We start from the raw sequence: 17,284 nt of genomic DNA, 5'->3' as shown, positions 1-17,284 counted from the left end.
GTTTCTGTTTGCCGAGCTGGGAATTTGTGTTGCAGATGTTTCGTCCCCTGTCTAGGTGACATCCTCAGTGCTTGGGAGCCTCCTGCGAAGAGCTTCTGTGATCTTTCCCCCGGCATTTGTAGTGGTTTGAATCTGCCGCTTCCGGTTGTCAGTTCCAGCTGTCCGTTGCAGTGGTCGGTATATTGGGTCCAGGGCGATGTGCTTATTGATTGAATCTGTGGATGAGTGCCATGCCTCTAGGAATTCCCTGGCTGTTCTCTGTTTGGCTTGTCCTATAATAGTAGTGTTGTCCCAGTCGAATTCATGTTGCTTGTCATGGCATGGCACTCATCCACAGATTCAATCAATAAGCACATCGACCTGGACCCAATATACCGACCACTGCAACGGACAGCTGGAACTGACAACCGGAAGCGGCAGATTCAAACCACTACAAATGCCGGGGGAAAGATCACAGAAGCGCTTCACAGGAGGCTCCCAAGCACTGAGGATGTCACCTAAACAGGGGACGAAACATCTGCAACACAAATTCCCAGCTCGGCAAACAGAACCACAACAATGAGCACCCGAGCTACAAATCTTCACACAAACTTTGTTTTATTCTTTTGTCAATTTAGGCTTGGAGTTATGAACTGGGAACTTTTATTGGTATTTGGACAGTGGGTAACAAATTTTATGAAAAGGAAAACAGACCAAACAAATTTTTGCTTATTTGTGAGGCCAGCCTGGAAATTATTTGCTGGTTGGTTCTTGGTCAAAAGGTTCTGCAAGTGCTTCGTCACTGGGGAAGAGCCTTCTGTTTAAGCAGATAGTAGAAGTTGGCTATTAATGAGGTCTGTACCTGAGAATTCATTCAAACAAATCTGGAAAAGACCTTATGGAAGATGGTGCATAGTAACTAGGACCGTGTGGAGGAGACAGTCTGCCAGGCAGTAGTCAGAGTTTGAATTGGCTTTAGCATTGAGTTTTCTGTAAGAAGCAATCTGGCTATTGATGCGACAACATGGATACTTTGAAGCTCCCTGCCTAATTACCCATTAGCAGCTCTTGGATACTGAGATATTAGGAAACTAAGTTATAAGTATAGCATTATTGCCTTTATCTGAGAGAATTGTAAAAGTGACTGATTGACACTTTCAGAACATCAACCAAGAACCTATCATCTGCATCTGTGGAACAACACATCCTGAAATCTGGACAGTTTAGTTTTTTTTTCTTTTATTTATCCCTGTTTGTTTGTCTGTGTTTTGTGTAAATTCAGTGAGAAAAAGGCTTTTGGGATCAAATCATTGACTAGATTACTCTGCTAAAGTTTCTGTGTTATCAATAAATTGCTAAGCCTTTTGTTTAAGATACAATCGAGTGCCTGGAATTGACTGTTCACAATGTCTGGGATTAGTTATTCAAAAGTATGGTTAGGAACTGTTTGGGTTAATTTTGAGGGTCTTTGAAGATTTTAATATCACTGTATTGCAAATACAGAATTAGAAAGGCTGTCTGTCTCTGTGTCATAAGATGATCAGAGGAATAGATAGAGTAGACAGTCAGAAACTTTTTCCCCGGGTACAACAGAGTGTTACAAGGGGACATAAATTTAAGGTGAAGGGTGGAAGGTATAGGGGAGATGTCAGGGGTGGGTTCTTTACCCAGAGAGTGGTGGGGGCATGGAATGCGCTGCCTGTGGGAGTGGTAGAGTCAGAATCTTTGGTGACCTTTAAGCGGCAATTGGATAGGTACATGGATGGGTGCTTAAGCTAGGACAAATGTTCGGCACAACATCGTGGGCCGAAGGGCCTGTTCTGTGCTGTATTGTTCTATGTTCTATGTTCAGCTGCTCTTGTTTTTTTTTTCACCTTGTATCAGGAAGCCTGGGAAACCCATGAAAGTTCCATTAAATTTGAAAACAATACTGAAATATCCTTTCAATCGAGCAATTAGCTTATGCTAATAAATGATCTGTCTCTCCATATGAGTTTATTTACTTAAGTTATGATTTGGAGATGCTGGTTTTGGACTGGGGTGTACAAAGTTAAAAATCACACAACACCAGGTTGTAGTCCAACAGGTTTATTTGGAAGCACACTAGCTTTTGGAGCGACGCTCCTTCATCAGGTGATAGTCACTATCACCTGATGAAGGAGCATCGCTCCGAAAGCTAGTGTGCTTCAAATTAATCTTGTTGGACTATAACCTGGTGTTGTGTGATTTTTAACTTTATACTTAAGTTACGTGAAGAAGTTGATGAGTTGGCACTAATAAGCTTGAATTTGTCATATCTTCCCCTTTCCTGCATCCAAATCCATGCATTCCTTACAGTTAAAATGCTTCCTCATGAGTCCTTATACACTTTCCCCAGACTGATGTATCAGATTGCAATGTAATTATATTAATTAACCAAACTTCAAATATTTGAATCTCAGAATACTGTTTCAAAAGTTTTGAAAGACTAGAATATTAAACCAACAATGGGCTAAAGGTACTATGATGGTGTTTACATAGCAGTAATTTAAATTATGAAACAAGTGGAACAGGATCCAATGGAAACATTTTTATTATCGTAGTGAAAAAGTTTAAACACTTTTGCAAAGACCTTTACATACGTAGAGATATCTGATAATTTTATGTATACTATTTACATGAAATGTCACACAAAATGTACAATGCTTAGTGATATCACTTCAAATATGACTCATGGCAACAACTTTGAGTCCCTTCCATCATTTCCTATTGAAATTACATGACACAGATTTTCATTTCAATATTGTGTAATTATTGGTAATAGATAGGGAGGGAGCGGGGGACAGTTTTACTGCAACTCACTGGGTGAGAACTTAACTAGATCAAGTGGAATGCTGATTTTAAACCTTGTCCAATATTATACATTGACCTCAATGGGTAAACTTAGCCAGGTTGTTTTAAGCAGTCTCATCAGATTCCAAACTGACAGAATAGGTTGAAAATGCCCCTATTTGGGCAGAGTGTAAAATCAGGTTTTCACCTGATCCTGTTAGTTTCTTATTCAGAAAATTAGGTTACAATTGTCCCAGAGAGTTTCAAAGATTCCAAATAATAGTACATTACAATGCCATTTTATACCATAAGACTTCACTAATTGAAGATCAACATGTAAGAACTTTGCAACATGACAAAAGCTTTTTTGACTGTATTAGTGCTTTAATCGAACACTACCATAGAAAGAGTAGCTTTTGCCCATATTACACATAAGATTCTTTAGCATGCTGAATCTGTTCAGAGTCCTCAAGGCTTTGACTGAAATGTCTGCATAACTGTTCATGATTGCTTCTTCTTATGCATTCAGACATCGCTCTCCCCCTATATTGTTGTGCCTTTTCAAATCCTGTAGGGTGCATATCGTTTTCAAAATTGTTGTGTGACTCTTTACACTGATCAGCAGGTTTAGGTTGTCCCTGCTTAGCACAAGAATCAAAATGGTTTGTGCAATGATCTTGCCACAAAGAATAGAGTAGATCCTCTGTTAAAGAACAAGGTCTAGTTTTCTGCCCAGCAATAATTGGACAATAGAGTTTTTTTACTTCTTCCAATTGAGACAATCTTCTCATGTTTTTCACAGTCATTCCTTTCCTTGTAACATCAGGGGGAATTGGATTATTTTCTTCAACAGCTTGTTGATATGGAGGTGGGTTACAAAGTCTTTTGCTATCGACTTGCTGAAAAACCTCATCAATAGAAATTGTGCGTCCCCTGTACCTGACAGCATTGCTCTGATTGACTTGGTCTTCGTGCACTGTCTCACAAGTGGGAACTTTTTCTTTCCAGCTATTTTCCATGCAGGATTTCTGGTTTGTGTTAAATGTCCTTGCAGGGTCCCAGCTTTGAGTTTTTCTCAGCAGTTTCTTGACTTTTTCTTTCATAGGTTTTGCATTATTATCAGGGACCTGAATAGAATTTGCTTGAAGTTTTTCTGGACACTCTGAAAAGGAGGAATTCTCCTCACTGCAATAAGTCGGGGAGACAAGTGGCGAATTGATAAAAACAGAGTTTTCTGATATGTTTGAATATGAACTAGCCAAAGAGGAAATGGAAGAGGCCTTGGAGGAGGAGGCTATAGAAAGCTCAGAATGTGAACTGGCATTAAGGTTGCCTGCCATGCTGCCGCTAAACTTTGTGAAACTTTCCGCAGATACCTGTTTTGCCATTTGTTGCCTATTAAAATGCAGGCCATCAGATGAGATTGAGCAATCATCATGACTTCTTGCTAATAATTCCTGCTGGTTGATCATTTTTGAGCTGGAGTTGAAACCTATTATTGGTAATGAGCAGCGTCTGTTTATCCTTACAGTATAATGTTCAATTGTGAGTGCAGGCGGGGGTGTGGCCTCAGCTCTCAAGGGTACTCCATAAGTAGCATCCATTGATTCAGTGCTACAAGAAGTTGGAGTGCAGTCTCCAGCATCAATGTCCATTTTACCATTCTGTTTTCTGTCCATTCTCAGCTCTCCATTGCTCCTCAATAGTTGGTAACAGCTTGAGTTTGCACGTCGTCTTTTCTCATTCCACCCATCTTTCCAGTCATCCTGGTCAGTGCTATCATAAGCAGAGTCATTTTGCTGAGAAGATAACATGTCTGTGAATAAAATGACAAACACTTTGGTTTAGCTAGAAGCACTCTTGGTTATGAGTGAGAGGGTCAAGAATTCAAGTCTATTTACAGAGCTTAGAAACATAAAATTACAGAATAAGACCAGGCATAGGCCATTCAGCCCTCTGGCCTGCTCCACCATTCATTTTGATCATGGCTGGTTCTCCATCCTGATGCTATATTCCAGCTTTCTCCTCATACCACCGAATCCTTTAAAACCCAAAAAACCTAAAATAAATTCTCTTTCTTGGATATATTCAGTGACTTGGCCTCCACAGCCTTCTCAGGTAGAAAATTCCATAGGTTTGAGTGAAGGATTTTAACATGCGCACAGATGTCACCTTTTGGGTGAAGCATCAAACCAGTCTCCTCTTAGCTTGAATGTGAAAAAAAACCTATTGTTCATTTTAAAAAAGAAATATTGTCCCAAAGTCCTGACCACATTTTTCCATCAGGAACAAAATATAAACATCTTAGAAACTCTACATTGTGGAAACAGGCCGATTGGCTCACTAAGTCCACACAAAGCCTCCAAGAGCATTCCACCCAGACCGACACCCACCCGCTCCCTGTAACCTTGTATTTTCCATGGCCAAACTACGTAGCCTGCATATTCCTGGACACTTTGGGCAATTTACCATGATCAATCCACCTAACCTGCACATTTTGAACTATGGGACAAAACTGGAGCAAACCCATGCGGACACAGGGAGAATATGCGAACTCCACACAGACAGTTGGCTGAGGGTGGAATTGAAACCACCATGTCACCCCCAACATTTTGTTTTCTGTTTATGGAAACTTGCTGCACGTAAACTTGCTGTGATATTAGCCTTCAATACAATAATAACTACATTTTAATGTAATTCAAGTATCAGTTATGAAATACTTGTATGTGTTACACCTTACCAAATGAAACTCTTAATGTGATGTACTAGACAAACCATGTTTGACTTACCTGCTTTATCACTGCATTCTGGTAGCACTAGCACTGGTTCGCCAAGAAGTGTGGTTATATCATCCCCAAGTATTAGACAACAGTTCTCAATGAGAAACTGCATCAGATCCACAACCTGTATAGAAAATATTTAGCTTTGATAATCATACCAGAAACATCAATCAGAATAAACCTAAATTGTTCCCTAGTGAATATCTCTGATATTAAGGACGATTTAGCAGACAATTTGAAAATCAAATTAGAAATTTTTAAAAAATCATTCATGGAATGAGGGAGTTGCTGGCTAGGCCAGCATTTATTGCCCATCCCCAATTGTCCAGATGGCAGTTAAGCATCAACCACATTGCTATGGATCTGGAGTCACATGTAGGTCAGACCAGGTAAGGACAGCAGCTTCCCTTCCTACAGGACAACAGTCACAGCCACTAACTAGGAATTAAGTACTGTAAAATCATTTCTTCAAAATCTTTGTATACCACACAGTTGTCTTTCTCCGTCTGTCATTGTTCCTTGATATTTGATGGCTCCTACAATTGGCCTGCTCTGTAATGGTCTTAAAGCACTTAATAAATTCAAAATAGCTTTCTTACATTACTATCACAGAATTATTACAGTGCTGAAGGAGGCTATTCTGCTTAATCAGCTCTGTCATCTAATTCAGCTCAATTATCTGGTGTTAATCTCCTGTCTTTTCCCCAAATCCCTGCACACCACTACTAGCCAAAAAAAACATCCAGTGCCCCTTTGAATGCCTCAATTGAACCTGTCTCTATCACACTTCCAGCCTGTGCATTGGCATTCCATACTAATAACTCAATCTGTGACATTTGCACATTACTTAAATCTATGCCCTTCCATTCTTGTTTCTTTTACAAGCAGGAACAGCTTCACCTTATCCACTCTCTTCAGCCCACTCATGATTTTAGAAACCTCAATCAGCTCTCCTTTCAGACTTCTTCACTCCAGGGAGAACAGTTCCAACTTGTTCAAGCTATCCTCAGAGCTGAAATTTGTCATACCTGTAAACACTATGAGCTGAATAAGATCCCCGACCACCGTGTGTCTCATGTCAAAATTTCCATCTCTATTCATTTCTATGTGTTCAATGTTGTCACAACCAGTATTTATCATTGACAGCTAAATCACCCAGATATGAAAAATTTAATAATCAAATCAAATGGCCCCAGCTGATTGGTTTTCAGATTTAAATTTCCTTAGATTTCTCATCTACTTCATAATGCTATTTTATAATGTAGTTTCACACACTGTAAAGATTTTAGGTATCATTGTCTTTTAGTATTACAATTGCTCCCCTTCAAGATACTAAGAGTGAATCATGTGCTGAGCATTACGCTGGCCCAACTGATATTTACAACATCAAAGGAGACTGCCACACAATGAACAGGCAACAATAATCTTCTGCATCTATATTGGGCTTTGACATTGAAAATGTTCCAATATTCCTTACAGGGGAGAAAAAGAAATAAATCAAAGAGCTAATGAGTTGTAGAAGATGAGTTCAGAGGGGTGTCTAAGGAAGTTTAGTTGTGATGATTCTGTTTGACATTCAACTTAAATCAAAAAATTCCACATTTTTTGTATATTTTTGGTTAGAGGATAGAACCTTTAGGGTTTCATATTAAAGTGATCGATAGAATGACTATCAATGATTATTGGTTCAAATTATTTTTTTCCCCCTGTAATTCAGCATTCTTAATGTTTACTGTATTACAGAGTTATACAAAACCTAGAATGTTCTGCTTTCCCTGATGCTGGGTTAAGAGGTAGGAAGGAAATTTATGTAGGCAGGATGATAGTGTATCTGAATTTCTGCACCTTTCCCCTTCTACCTGAAATGAAGTTCTGGGAAGGAAGACCATGGTCAGTCTTCCCATCTTGCTGCAAACTGAGGCCCTTAAGTTTTTTTTTACTTCATTAATGGAATGTGAGTGTCACTCTCTGGTTGTACCAAAATTTACTGCTTCTTCCTAATTATTCTTGATAAGCTGGTGGTGAATTGTCTTCTTCAACGTCATCAGTCTTTAGGCTGTAGATATATCCACAGTGCAACTAGGATGATGGTTTTGACTCAGCAACAGTAGAGGTTCAATGAAGGTGTTAATGACTAATTAAAACCCTATCCTTTGCCACTGATATTAACTCAGTGGCATGCAGGCCTGCCACCATTATGCAGGCAGCTTGTCACCTCAGAGGGGGTATGGGGAGGTCTTTCCTCAATAAAAGGCCCTCAGTGCCTGATCAAAGTCCTTGACATTAGGAAGGGGTACGGTTCACTGAAAACAAGCCCCCTTTCTTTTCTGCCAACTCCTCCTACATCTATCTCCCTATGAAACCCACCTGGCAAAAACCTCACTCCCCATATTAATTATCTGTGACCAGAATCATATTATAATTCCAGGAGTTCAGTGCATTTTCTTAGTGCAGCAGACATGTGGCACTACTGAAAACAAGAGCTGCTGTCAAGTGGGCCAAAAATTCTGTTCCAATATTCATGCTTCCAGTTGAAGGCTTGCCAATGTTCATGATTGCCAAAACCTGCTTAGCTTGTGATTCAGAGCTCCATCTTCTAAAGGCACAGTGTGGATCTATCACTAGCCCTCTAGCCAGCAGGCAAGGCCATCGATGTATCAACAAAAATCTGCCCTCAGTCTTTACACATCCAGGAAATAATACCTCTAGGTCAAAATGGACTGCAACAGCTCAAACAGACTACTCGATCACTTTATTAGGGCAGTTAGGGATGGAAAACAAATGTTGGCCTAGCTAGCAATGACCACATCTCAACACTGAATATATATTAAAAAGCACACGGTTTATTTACCCTTGCAAGGACTTCTTTCTGTAATTCAGCAGTCACAGGTTTGTTTGGCCAGAGCATATTTGGGCCAATGCAGATGGCAAGATTGTGTGCATTCATCTTGTTCACTTCTGAATGTTTGTTGATATAATACAGCACACACAAAAAATAGCGAAGCAAAATAGTGTTGTGGCTTGGAAGTTCTGTCAGAAGCCTATGGGAAAATAATAGAATACCGATTTGGTTAGCTGCAAATTAAAACTGTGCTTACTCAATTAAATACTTCTCCAAAATAGCTATACTTCTGTAAATATGCATTGGGAAATCCCCTGCTATGGGTTTCAAATCTTTGTAACTGGTTTGAACAAAATCAAATGAATGATTCTCAAATTTTGGCAAAATATCTCATATCACATGAGTCCAGTCTGCAGAAACCATGCCCATATTTGGACACCTATTTCACAATCTGATAGTCAGAACAGTTCATTTTAACGAATAATTGTATGAAAAGAAAATGCAGTGATTGTTGATATACTTGAGAAAGCATGGAGGAATATAGACTCCAATGTATTTAATTATTTGTTTTGATAACATTTTTAAAACTGTTACATATTCCTGTTGGTGTTCACTGTAGGTCAAAGATATGCTGTTTTATAATAATTGCAGTTTATGCTATATTATCTATACCATCAAAGCCATTAATTTCCCAAGCCATTTCTTAGGTCTTTTTATTTGTCATGTGACCTTCTGATTCTGATTTGCTGTTAGTTTATTTTGAGCCAATTAATAAAATATAACAGCAGAAGTATGATAGGAATTCATGCAATACAGATTTTTTTGAGAATCTTCTTGATCTTGACTTGAAAAGCAATTTGGTATCATAGCCTAGCAAGGACATTTCAAAACATAAATGGTACTCCAACAAATTAGAGGTCCCAACTTATTTCTCACAATAGGGTGAAACGTACTGTTTTAGCTTCACAGTTCTTTCATTAATATCTTCCTTTTCCATGGCTGCCATCCAGCTGTCATACAGTTCTGTCGACAACAAGCTATCTGGAATACGACGTAGGAATTCCTGCAAGCATTTACTTTAAGTTAGTCATGAGGATGTCTAATATGGAAAAAGAACTGCAATTAAAGTGCTACATTGCTCCTTAGAACAGTGATCTACCTTGAAAACAACAGCCAGTTGAACAACGGGCAACTCCTCCAGGGTGACATTGTTTGCCGTATTTAGTTTATCAATTAATTCCTTGCAAGCTTTGGCATTTGCAGACTTCCGAAATATTCCAACAAATGAGGGCCCTTTCTTGAACAGCACAGTCAGGATGTTCTAGAGTGAAATGAAACACAAAATCAGAATTCTTAATTGCTTTAAGAGATAATTTACTACAAAAGCAGCTTTCAGTTTGCAATTCTTTGCTCTCATCTGGATCTGTAGATTCTAATGTATGCAGGAAAATTGTATTATCTTTTAATATCAAAGTTTCTTTAAATCATTATCATGAATGAACACATCAGTTTGATATGACGATTGAGCCAGTTCAAATATACAAACTTGGGATAATTGGGCCAGAATATGAGCTTGGTTCTTCAGTTTAGTTTAGCTTAGTTTAATGTCATTGTTCATTGTCTGGTAAGTGCTAACTCTTTCTCTATTAGACCAAAAATAGGTGTTATTGTTAACTTACAAGAATTGGCTTTGCAATCATCTCATCATGATCGCAAATATCTTTAAGATCCCGATCAAAGAGACCTTCATCGTGTGAAGACATGGATTCACTTTGTGTTGAGTTTTTGCGGGAAGACCAAAGATTTTTAAGTTTGGTTTTCTTGTTCTGCTTCAAGCCAGCCTGTAATTCAACTGGATGAGAAAGAAAGAAAATGTTCATACTTTACCATGTATGAATCCAATTTTATCCATCAGAACATCGAGTTCAAAATGTCTGATTTTTATATCAATCTTCATTCTGATAAAAAATGTTTTCAGGGGCCAAAATAACCATAACAAAACTCCTAGGAAAATATCTGGATTTAGGGTACAAAGTGGGTTTGCGCCTCTCAGTTATTAGACAGCAGTAAAATGCAATATCAGAATTTGCAATCCTATTACATAGTTTTCAGCACAAAGACAGAGTGACACAAAGCAAAATACTGGAGATACTCAAAATCTAAAATAAAGATAAAAATGCTTGACTAGAAATATTTAGCAGGTCAGGCAACATCAGTGTCAAGTGAATCAGAGATAATATTTCAAGTTGATAAATTTTTTAGTGGAAGAGTCATGTGAGATCTGCCTGAATTGTACTTGCAGACTAAAGACCGTATAAAGCATTCTGCAATGCATTAAAAGCATTTTGCAATATTGCAATACATTTTTGGAATAGCTTTTGGTCTCCCTGTATTGTTAGCAGAGCTTCCAGAAGCAGTTTGCACCAACATACTTGAATTTGACTGAATTTGACATCGGTGTTTCTCTGATGGTTTTGAAGGCTTTCTTCCTGACTTGAGAGTTGACATATCACATTTTGCTTGCTGTTTGGCTGGTATGTGGAGTTGATTCATTTTAGTGGCAAAGGGGCATTCATTACCTACAAGAGTATATAATGAGGTTAGAATACTTGGCACACCCTAAAAGGAGCTTCCGTCTTTACACTTCCTCTATTCTCTGAGTTTTAAAATAACAGACGTTATTTTAAAATACTGATGGAGGAGTGCAGTTTTTAACACACTCCAGTTTGAACATTGTGGGAAAATTGCCCACAATGGATGACATACGAATCATCTGTAACCTCTCAGAATATTTTAAATCAGCAATTGAAAATTGGATTTGATAAGAAATAATTAAAAATAGAGAAAAAGTCTTCACTTTAAAATTCAATTTGGATCACACTGAATTTGAAAAGAAAATCATTGGAACTAATACCAACAAGCTGACTTTATACAAATCATTGGTTCTCCTCCTAAAGAGAACAGCTTCTCTCCAAACTTAGCATATGTACATGGGAAGCTAACATAGTAATAACATGGAAAAATGAACATAGAGAATGCTTTAATCATTACAAACTAAAACCTACCGTGGATTTTTTTTTGAGGATTCCCTTTCCATTAGTAATAACAAATGACATGTGCACACTGATAGATTGTCAATCACTGGTATAAATTGATCAGTCCTTTAAAGACTCCTAACAAATTGTCTGCAACTTGCCTTTAAAATATTATCTAAGTTAAATGCTGTGTCCAATAATATTTGATTCAAAAGCTTATGTTTTCTAATATGACTTTAAATATTTTAAAAGTTAAGTTGATGATGCATGGTGCTTTATAAATAACTTGCTTCAAGTTTACATCAGCACAAAAACAGCCGACAAACCACAGGCTGCTGCATCTGGCGGGAGAATGTGTTAGCTTGTTTTCAAACTCACCAATCAGGGAATTTGACAAGTCCTCACTCTTTGGCAGCACCATTCCACTGTTCTGATCATGTCTCTGAAGGTTAAAACATACTGCAGTGAGATGCTTGAGGAACTCTGAAACACCCAAAAACAAAACTGAGACACTGTAGTGCCACCCCATCACCAGCAGACCTCACTTTCTCCCCACCCCATCACCACTCACCACCACCCAATAATATTTTATCTTGAATATTTTTTATCTACCTTATTTACCCACCTCAATTTAAAATATTCAAGACTTAATAAAAATAGTAAGAACATGAATCTATCAAATAGAATCTAAGTATGTCTACTTAGAACAAACTAAACATAGTCTAAAGGTTGGAAATCCCTTAGAGTAAAAAAATTACTTATTACTCACTAGCTCGACAGGTTCTTGTTCCACTCTCTTCACTGTCTCGCTGGCTTCTTCCATACTACTTATAGTTAGTGTTTTAGACTGTCAAAAGAAAATAGCAAATTTCTTTTGGTTAAATGTGGACAGAAGTACTTCAACACTAGAAGATAGATGACAATTGCTCAGTACCTTTCATTTCTGTCCATCTATCTCACCATCTCATTTCTCGGGATACCTGATGGTATGGTATAAGCCTCATAACTAACAGTTCATGTACTAATCATGTAAATTGCAGAAAAATATTAATTGTAATCTTCATTTTGATCAGTTCTCACACAGATATATATAAAAACCAAGATCCCCTTCATACCATTATACCCCTCCACACTTGGACACCGTTACACTCAGAAACACAGAAACAACATCGCCCTCTTACACATGCACCTACATAAGTACACACCCACAATTACAAATATGCCTGTAACTCACAAAACACACACTTATGTAGTTCCACAACTAAATTTCTGTATTTCAGCTCAGCAGTAACCAGAGAGTACACACTCTCACTAATTATATATGCAACAGTATGTCACACAGACAAGAATGTCACACAGATAACTGGGCAATTTAAATAATACTTTTTTTTTCAAAAGTATTTCATCTCATTTTTCTTTCATTAAAAATAAATAGCAAATATCCACAAGCATAAAATGCGAGAAAAAACTTTTTTTCATGATTTAGGGACTTTTGAAAATCTTTTATTGAGCTGTTTAGTTTTGTTTCAGTATGATTCAGTATCATGTTTCAGTATCATAAAGACTTATTCTTTTACTAATAATGTCATGCTATGGGCTGCTTGTTGACTGATATTCTTTACAATGGTTACTGCTAGAACCAAGATAACTTTTGTACAGTGTTGAGTAAATAAGGTTAAATGGCGATGTGCTTGAACTCAAAAAGCAATTACATGCAAAATCCTGTAACTTACCAAACCAGAGTTACTTAAAAACTTCATTAGTATTGCTGGTGATGTAAAGCTAGCCTGTTCGTTCTGTTCTTATATTTCTAAAGACAAGGAATAGAAGTTTGTCAGTGAAAAATGTATTCAAGTTGGTACATTAATCTCCTTTTAATATGAGTGAAAACATATTAGAATTGTTTTTGTCCTTTCATAGGATGTAGGCTTCACTGGCTAGACCGGAAGGGCCTAAAGATTCCTGAAGAAGGGCTCATGCTCGAAACGTCGATTATCCTGCTCCTTGGATGCTGCCTGACCTGCTGCGCTTATCCAGCAACACCTTTTCAGCTTTCTTCACTGGCTAGACCACTGTTAATTGCTCATTCCTATTTGCCCTGGTGATGGTGAGCTACCTTCTTGATCTGCTACACTCTGTGGAGTGTGAGTGCCATCTGCAATGCTGTTAGGAAGAGTTCCAGGATTCTGACCTCCCCACAGTGAAGAAATTGTGATATCGTTCCAAGGAAGGATGTTGAATGGCTTGGGTGGGGTTTGGTGGCGAAGGATGGAGGAGATTAAAATGAACTCTATTGAGCGTGTTGCATAGGAGACTACATTATGAAGATGATTGCTGCAGTGGAGAGGATCCCATCCAAATTTTAAATTTCAGACAAGCCAGCTTCTGTTGTCATTTCTTGAACATCTTAATGCGCGTCACATAATTTCAATATAAACACCAACAAATTGCATTCACCGAGCACCTTTTACATAGTAGATCATCCAACATGCTTCTCTGGAGCATTATTAAACAAAATATGATACTGATCCACAGAAGGAGATATTAAGATAGATGACCAAAAACTTGTTTGAAGACTAAAGTTGAAGGATCACAGAAAGGAAAGTGAGTAAGAAGTTGAGAGGACAAGAGGTTTAAGAAGGACATTACAATCTAAGCTGAAATCATGACTATCAATGATGGAGAAATTGAAATAGAAAATGTGTAAGATGCCAGTGTTGGAATAGCGTAGAGGTCTTGGAGGATTGTACGATTGGGTAACGTTGGGGTTACTACCTAACCTGAAAGCAGACAAATCTGTCAAACACAACTATCATTCTCATTTTAATTTTATCAGCTTACTTACTTATTATAATTGCATAAATAGTTGATTAAATTACTAAAGACAAACTCCTTACCTATGAAGAAAATTGTGCCAACTCCCATGCCCTTACTGCATGTGAACAGCATTTAAAGTAAAAGCCACGTATAAAGCTGGTAATCCAACATGCAAGTACGAAGACTCTAAACAGTGCAACTATATCACATGGTTTATATAAAGGGGCAGGTGGAAATACTTATAGTTCAGGAAGGAAACTACATCACGGCATTTTACTGTACACTTTCAAAGCTGTAAATTAACTTCCTCCTACCATATAAAGCAAGCACCATGTGACAACTGGAAAAAATGAGATGTCATGGTACTGTTTCATTCAGTAGTGTAACTGTAGTTATTCACCAACAAAGGTAAAAATATTTAGATTAGCTGCAGAGACAGAGGAACCACAGCAGACAGCTTCTAGTGTCTGATACTTGTGAGATGACAGTGATTGAGAATGTCCTTAGGTTTGAGAATATCCTCTCCACTGCTGGAACTTCAAAGGAAGTTGGGCAGAAACCCCATTTTAAAAAGTGGAAGGTGTTCTCATGAAATTCCCTGTCTTTGTTATGCAACCTGAATCTGTATTTTTTTCTAAGTAGCATGGTTATAACATTTTAGAGAAGTATCACTTGAGAGGCCAAGTTGGAGTTCGAAGTTTATTGCTGGGAAATTTCATTTTATTTAAATAACTATTATCAGGAATAAAAATCTAGCCTCAATAATAGCCATGAAACTATCAAACTAATGAAAAAATAAATTTACTGATGCCTTTCAGGGAATGAAGTATGTTAGCTTTATCTTGTCAGCTTTATACACGATACTGCATCCGCAGCAATGTTGTGAACACTGAACTTCCCACTGAATGAATGTTTCAGTTCATGAAATCACCACTCAAAAGCCAAATAAGAATAAAACTGGACAAAGCATTCAACATTGACCAAGACTCTTGAATGGACAAAATCTTATTTAACTTAATCAACCCAGCAAAGTCCTTTTCTCAAACATTTGGAGCTGGTATCAAAATTGGGAAAGCAGTTCTACAAAAGAGGCAAGCAATAACCTGTTCGTGTCATCTTACAGAATCATAACTTTGAGCTATGTCTCAGGCGCTTTCATCTCAAAGCTAGGACTGAGCCAGATGCAACTGTCTACTATTGCATTGGTACAAGTGACAAACTGACCACTGCACAGTCCTTGTTGGGACAACATCACACTTCACACTGAGGTTATCCTCCATTTGTCATGTTGTGTGACACCACATGAGTAGTGATTCAGAACACACCTAGCAGTTCAAAACTGGATATCCATGAAGTACGGTGGGCCAACAGCAGCACTTGAATTGTCTTGAACCACAATCTGTAACCTCATGGTCTAGCATAATTTTCATTCTTCTAAATACTGTGTTATGGTCACTGTCATGTATATTATCATGCTAATACAGTCATCAACTTTGACAAGTTGATTGATGAGGGCAAGGCCAAGTCGGGTTTTCCCTCTTATTCATTCTGTAACGACCTGCCACAAACCCAGTCTGGCCTTTAGGACTTAAGCTGTTTGGTCATTAGTGGTATTCTGAGCCACTCTTAACAATGCACGTTAATGTTCAACATTCAGAGTACTTCCTTTGTCACCCTTAGTTGTCTTTTTTGTAATTTTCAATATGGAGAAGTACTGTTTTGTCAGTTGTGGAAAGGTGGTAGTTCAGAATCAGGAAAAGATTTGTTTGCCCAAGTTTGATCTGATATCATGTATCTCTAGGGGTCCAGTGTCAATGTTGAAGAGTTTAAGGACTACTCTCTCTAAAATATGAATCTCAACAGGACAGGACACATCAGATATTAATGGAAGAATCTGAGACATTGGCTTTAAGGTATTCTTTGTAACACAGAAACATAAAAAATAAAACCAGCAATAGGACATTTGGACAATTGAGCTCGCTCTACCATTCAACATAATCATGGCTGATCCTCTATCTCAACTCTATTCCTATATTCCTTGACACATTTAGCTTCTAGAATTCTATTTATGTATTTCTTAAAAATATTCAGTGACTCTCTCCACAGGCCTTTTCTGGTTGAGAAATATAAAAGTTCACTACTTTGAGTGAAGTAATTCCATTTCATCTCTGGTGGAAATGACCTACCACAGATCCTGAGATGTGGTCTTTTTTTCAGATATATCCCCTGGCCAGGGGAATCATCATCCCTGTCTGTCAAGTCCTTGGAAGGATCTGTAATTATTCTTTTTGAGTTTCTAACACTTCCTCCTGGGAATAATAGGTTCCAAGTGCAATGCCATGTTGAAGACAGGCCTCTCAAGTCTCTTGGCAGTAACAAAAGTCTACATGTCAGGCCTGACAATATATCGAGCATCTCATTGGTGTTTGTTTAGTCTTGTTCTCCTGTCAACACTTTATCAAAGTACTTATCCTAACTCCCAGCAACAGAACACACCTGCAATTTTGCTCTTCAATTAGTGATACATAAGCTATCCAAAATAATCAACTCTGCTGCATAGATCAGACATTTCACTAGCTTCCAGAGTTTGTGTTGTGCAAGTATTTGAGCTGACAGTCTCAAATTTTATGATGATGCTTCTGACTGTAGCAAGTAGAAAATCAGAAGGAGTTCAAGAGATTTGGGGCATGAAGGTTATGGCTAGCGAAGGTCAGTGTAAAGGAAAATGTCCATGGATACACCATCTTCTCATGCTAGATAACAGGATGAGGGGCAAATGGGAATTGAAAAGGGGTAGAAGGCAGTTAACATAATTTTACTCTGAATACTTATATCAATGCTGCATGCTAGAGGTTGCATTGATACTGGTTTCTTGATAAACAGTACCACATCTTCTGTAAGGCTGAGGAGTTGAAGATGTAACTGTTCTCTGTTGCACTCTTCTTCCTTGGGCAACACTGCTCATTAAGACAAAGGATAGAAAGTTAAAGTCTGTATTTGGAAAAATGACAATTGTGTTC

The 17,284-nt window shown here is 38.0% G+C and overlaps 1 protein-coding gene across 1 annotated transcript; it reads right to left on the bottom strand.

The window, feature by feature from the left end:
• Nucleotides 1–2,533: 2,533 nt before the first annotated feature.
• Nucleotides 2,534–14,464, bottom strand: tagapb (T cell activation RhoGTPase activating protein b). The gene is made up of 11 exons (XM_043696168.2): nucleotides 14,345–14,464; nucleotides 13,181–13,257; nucleotides 12,217–12,294; nucleotides 11,826–11,889; nucleotides 10,845–10,991; nucleotides 10,092–10,264; nucleotides 9,572–9,733; nucleotides 9,366–9,475; nucleotides 8,422–8,611; nucleotides 5,580–5,694; nucleotides 2,534–4,606 (listed from the first exon to the last, which is right to left on the bottom strand). Exons 2-11 carry the CDS (start codon nucleotides 13,205–13,207, stop codon nucleotides 3,216–3,218), a joined length of 2,457 nt encoding a protein of 818 aa, XP_043552103.2. The 5' UTR covers nucleotides 13,208–13,257; nucleotides 14,345–14,464; the 3' UTR covers nucleotides 2,534–3,215.
• Nucleotides 14,465–17,284: the final 2,820 nt, after the last annotated feature.

The sequence above is a fragment of the Chiloscyllium plagiosum genome, unplaced genomic scaffold (assembly GCF_037043375.1).
Source record: "Chiloscyllium plagiosum isolate Xiang-an unplaced genomic scaffold, Cpla_swu_hap1 HiC_scaffold_10, whole genome shotgun sequence".
Classification (NCBI taxonomy): Eukaryota; Metazoa; Chordata; class Chondrichthyes; order Orectolobiformes; family Hemiscylliidae; genus Chiloscyllium; species Chiloscyllium plagiosum.
This window is presented reverse-complemented; position numbering and strand designations above follow the sequence as displayed.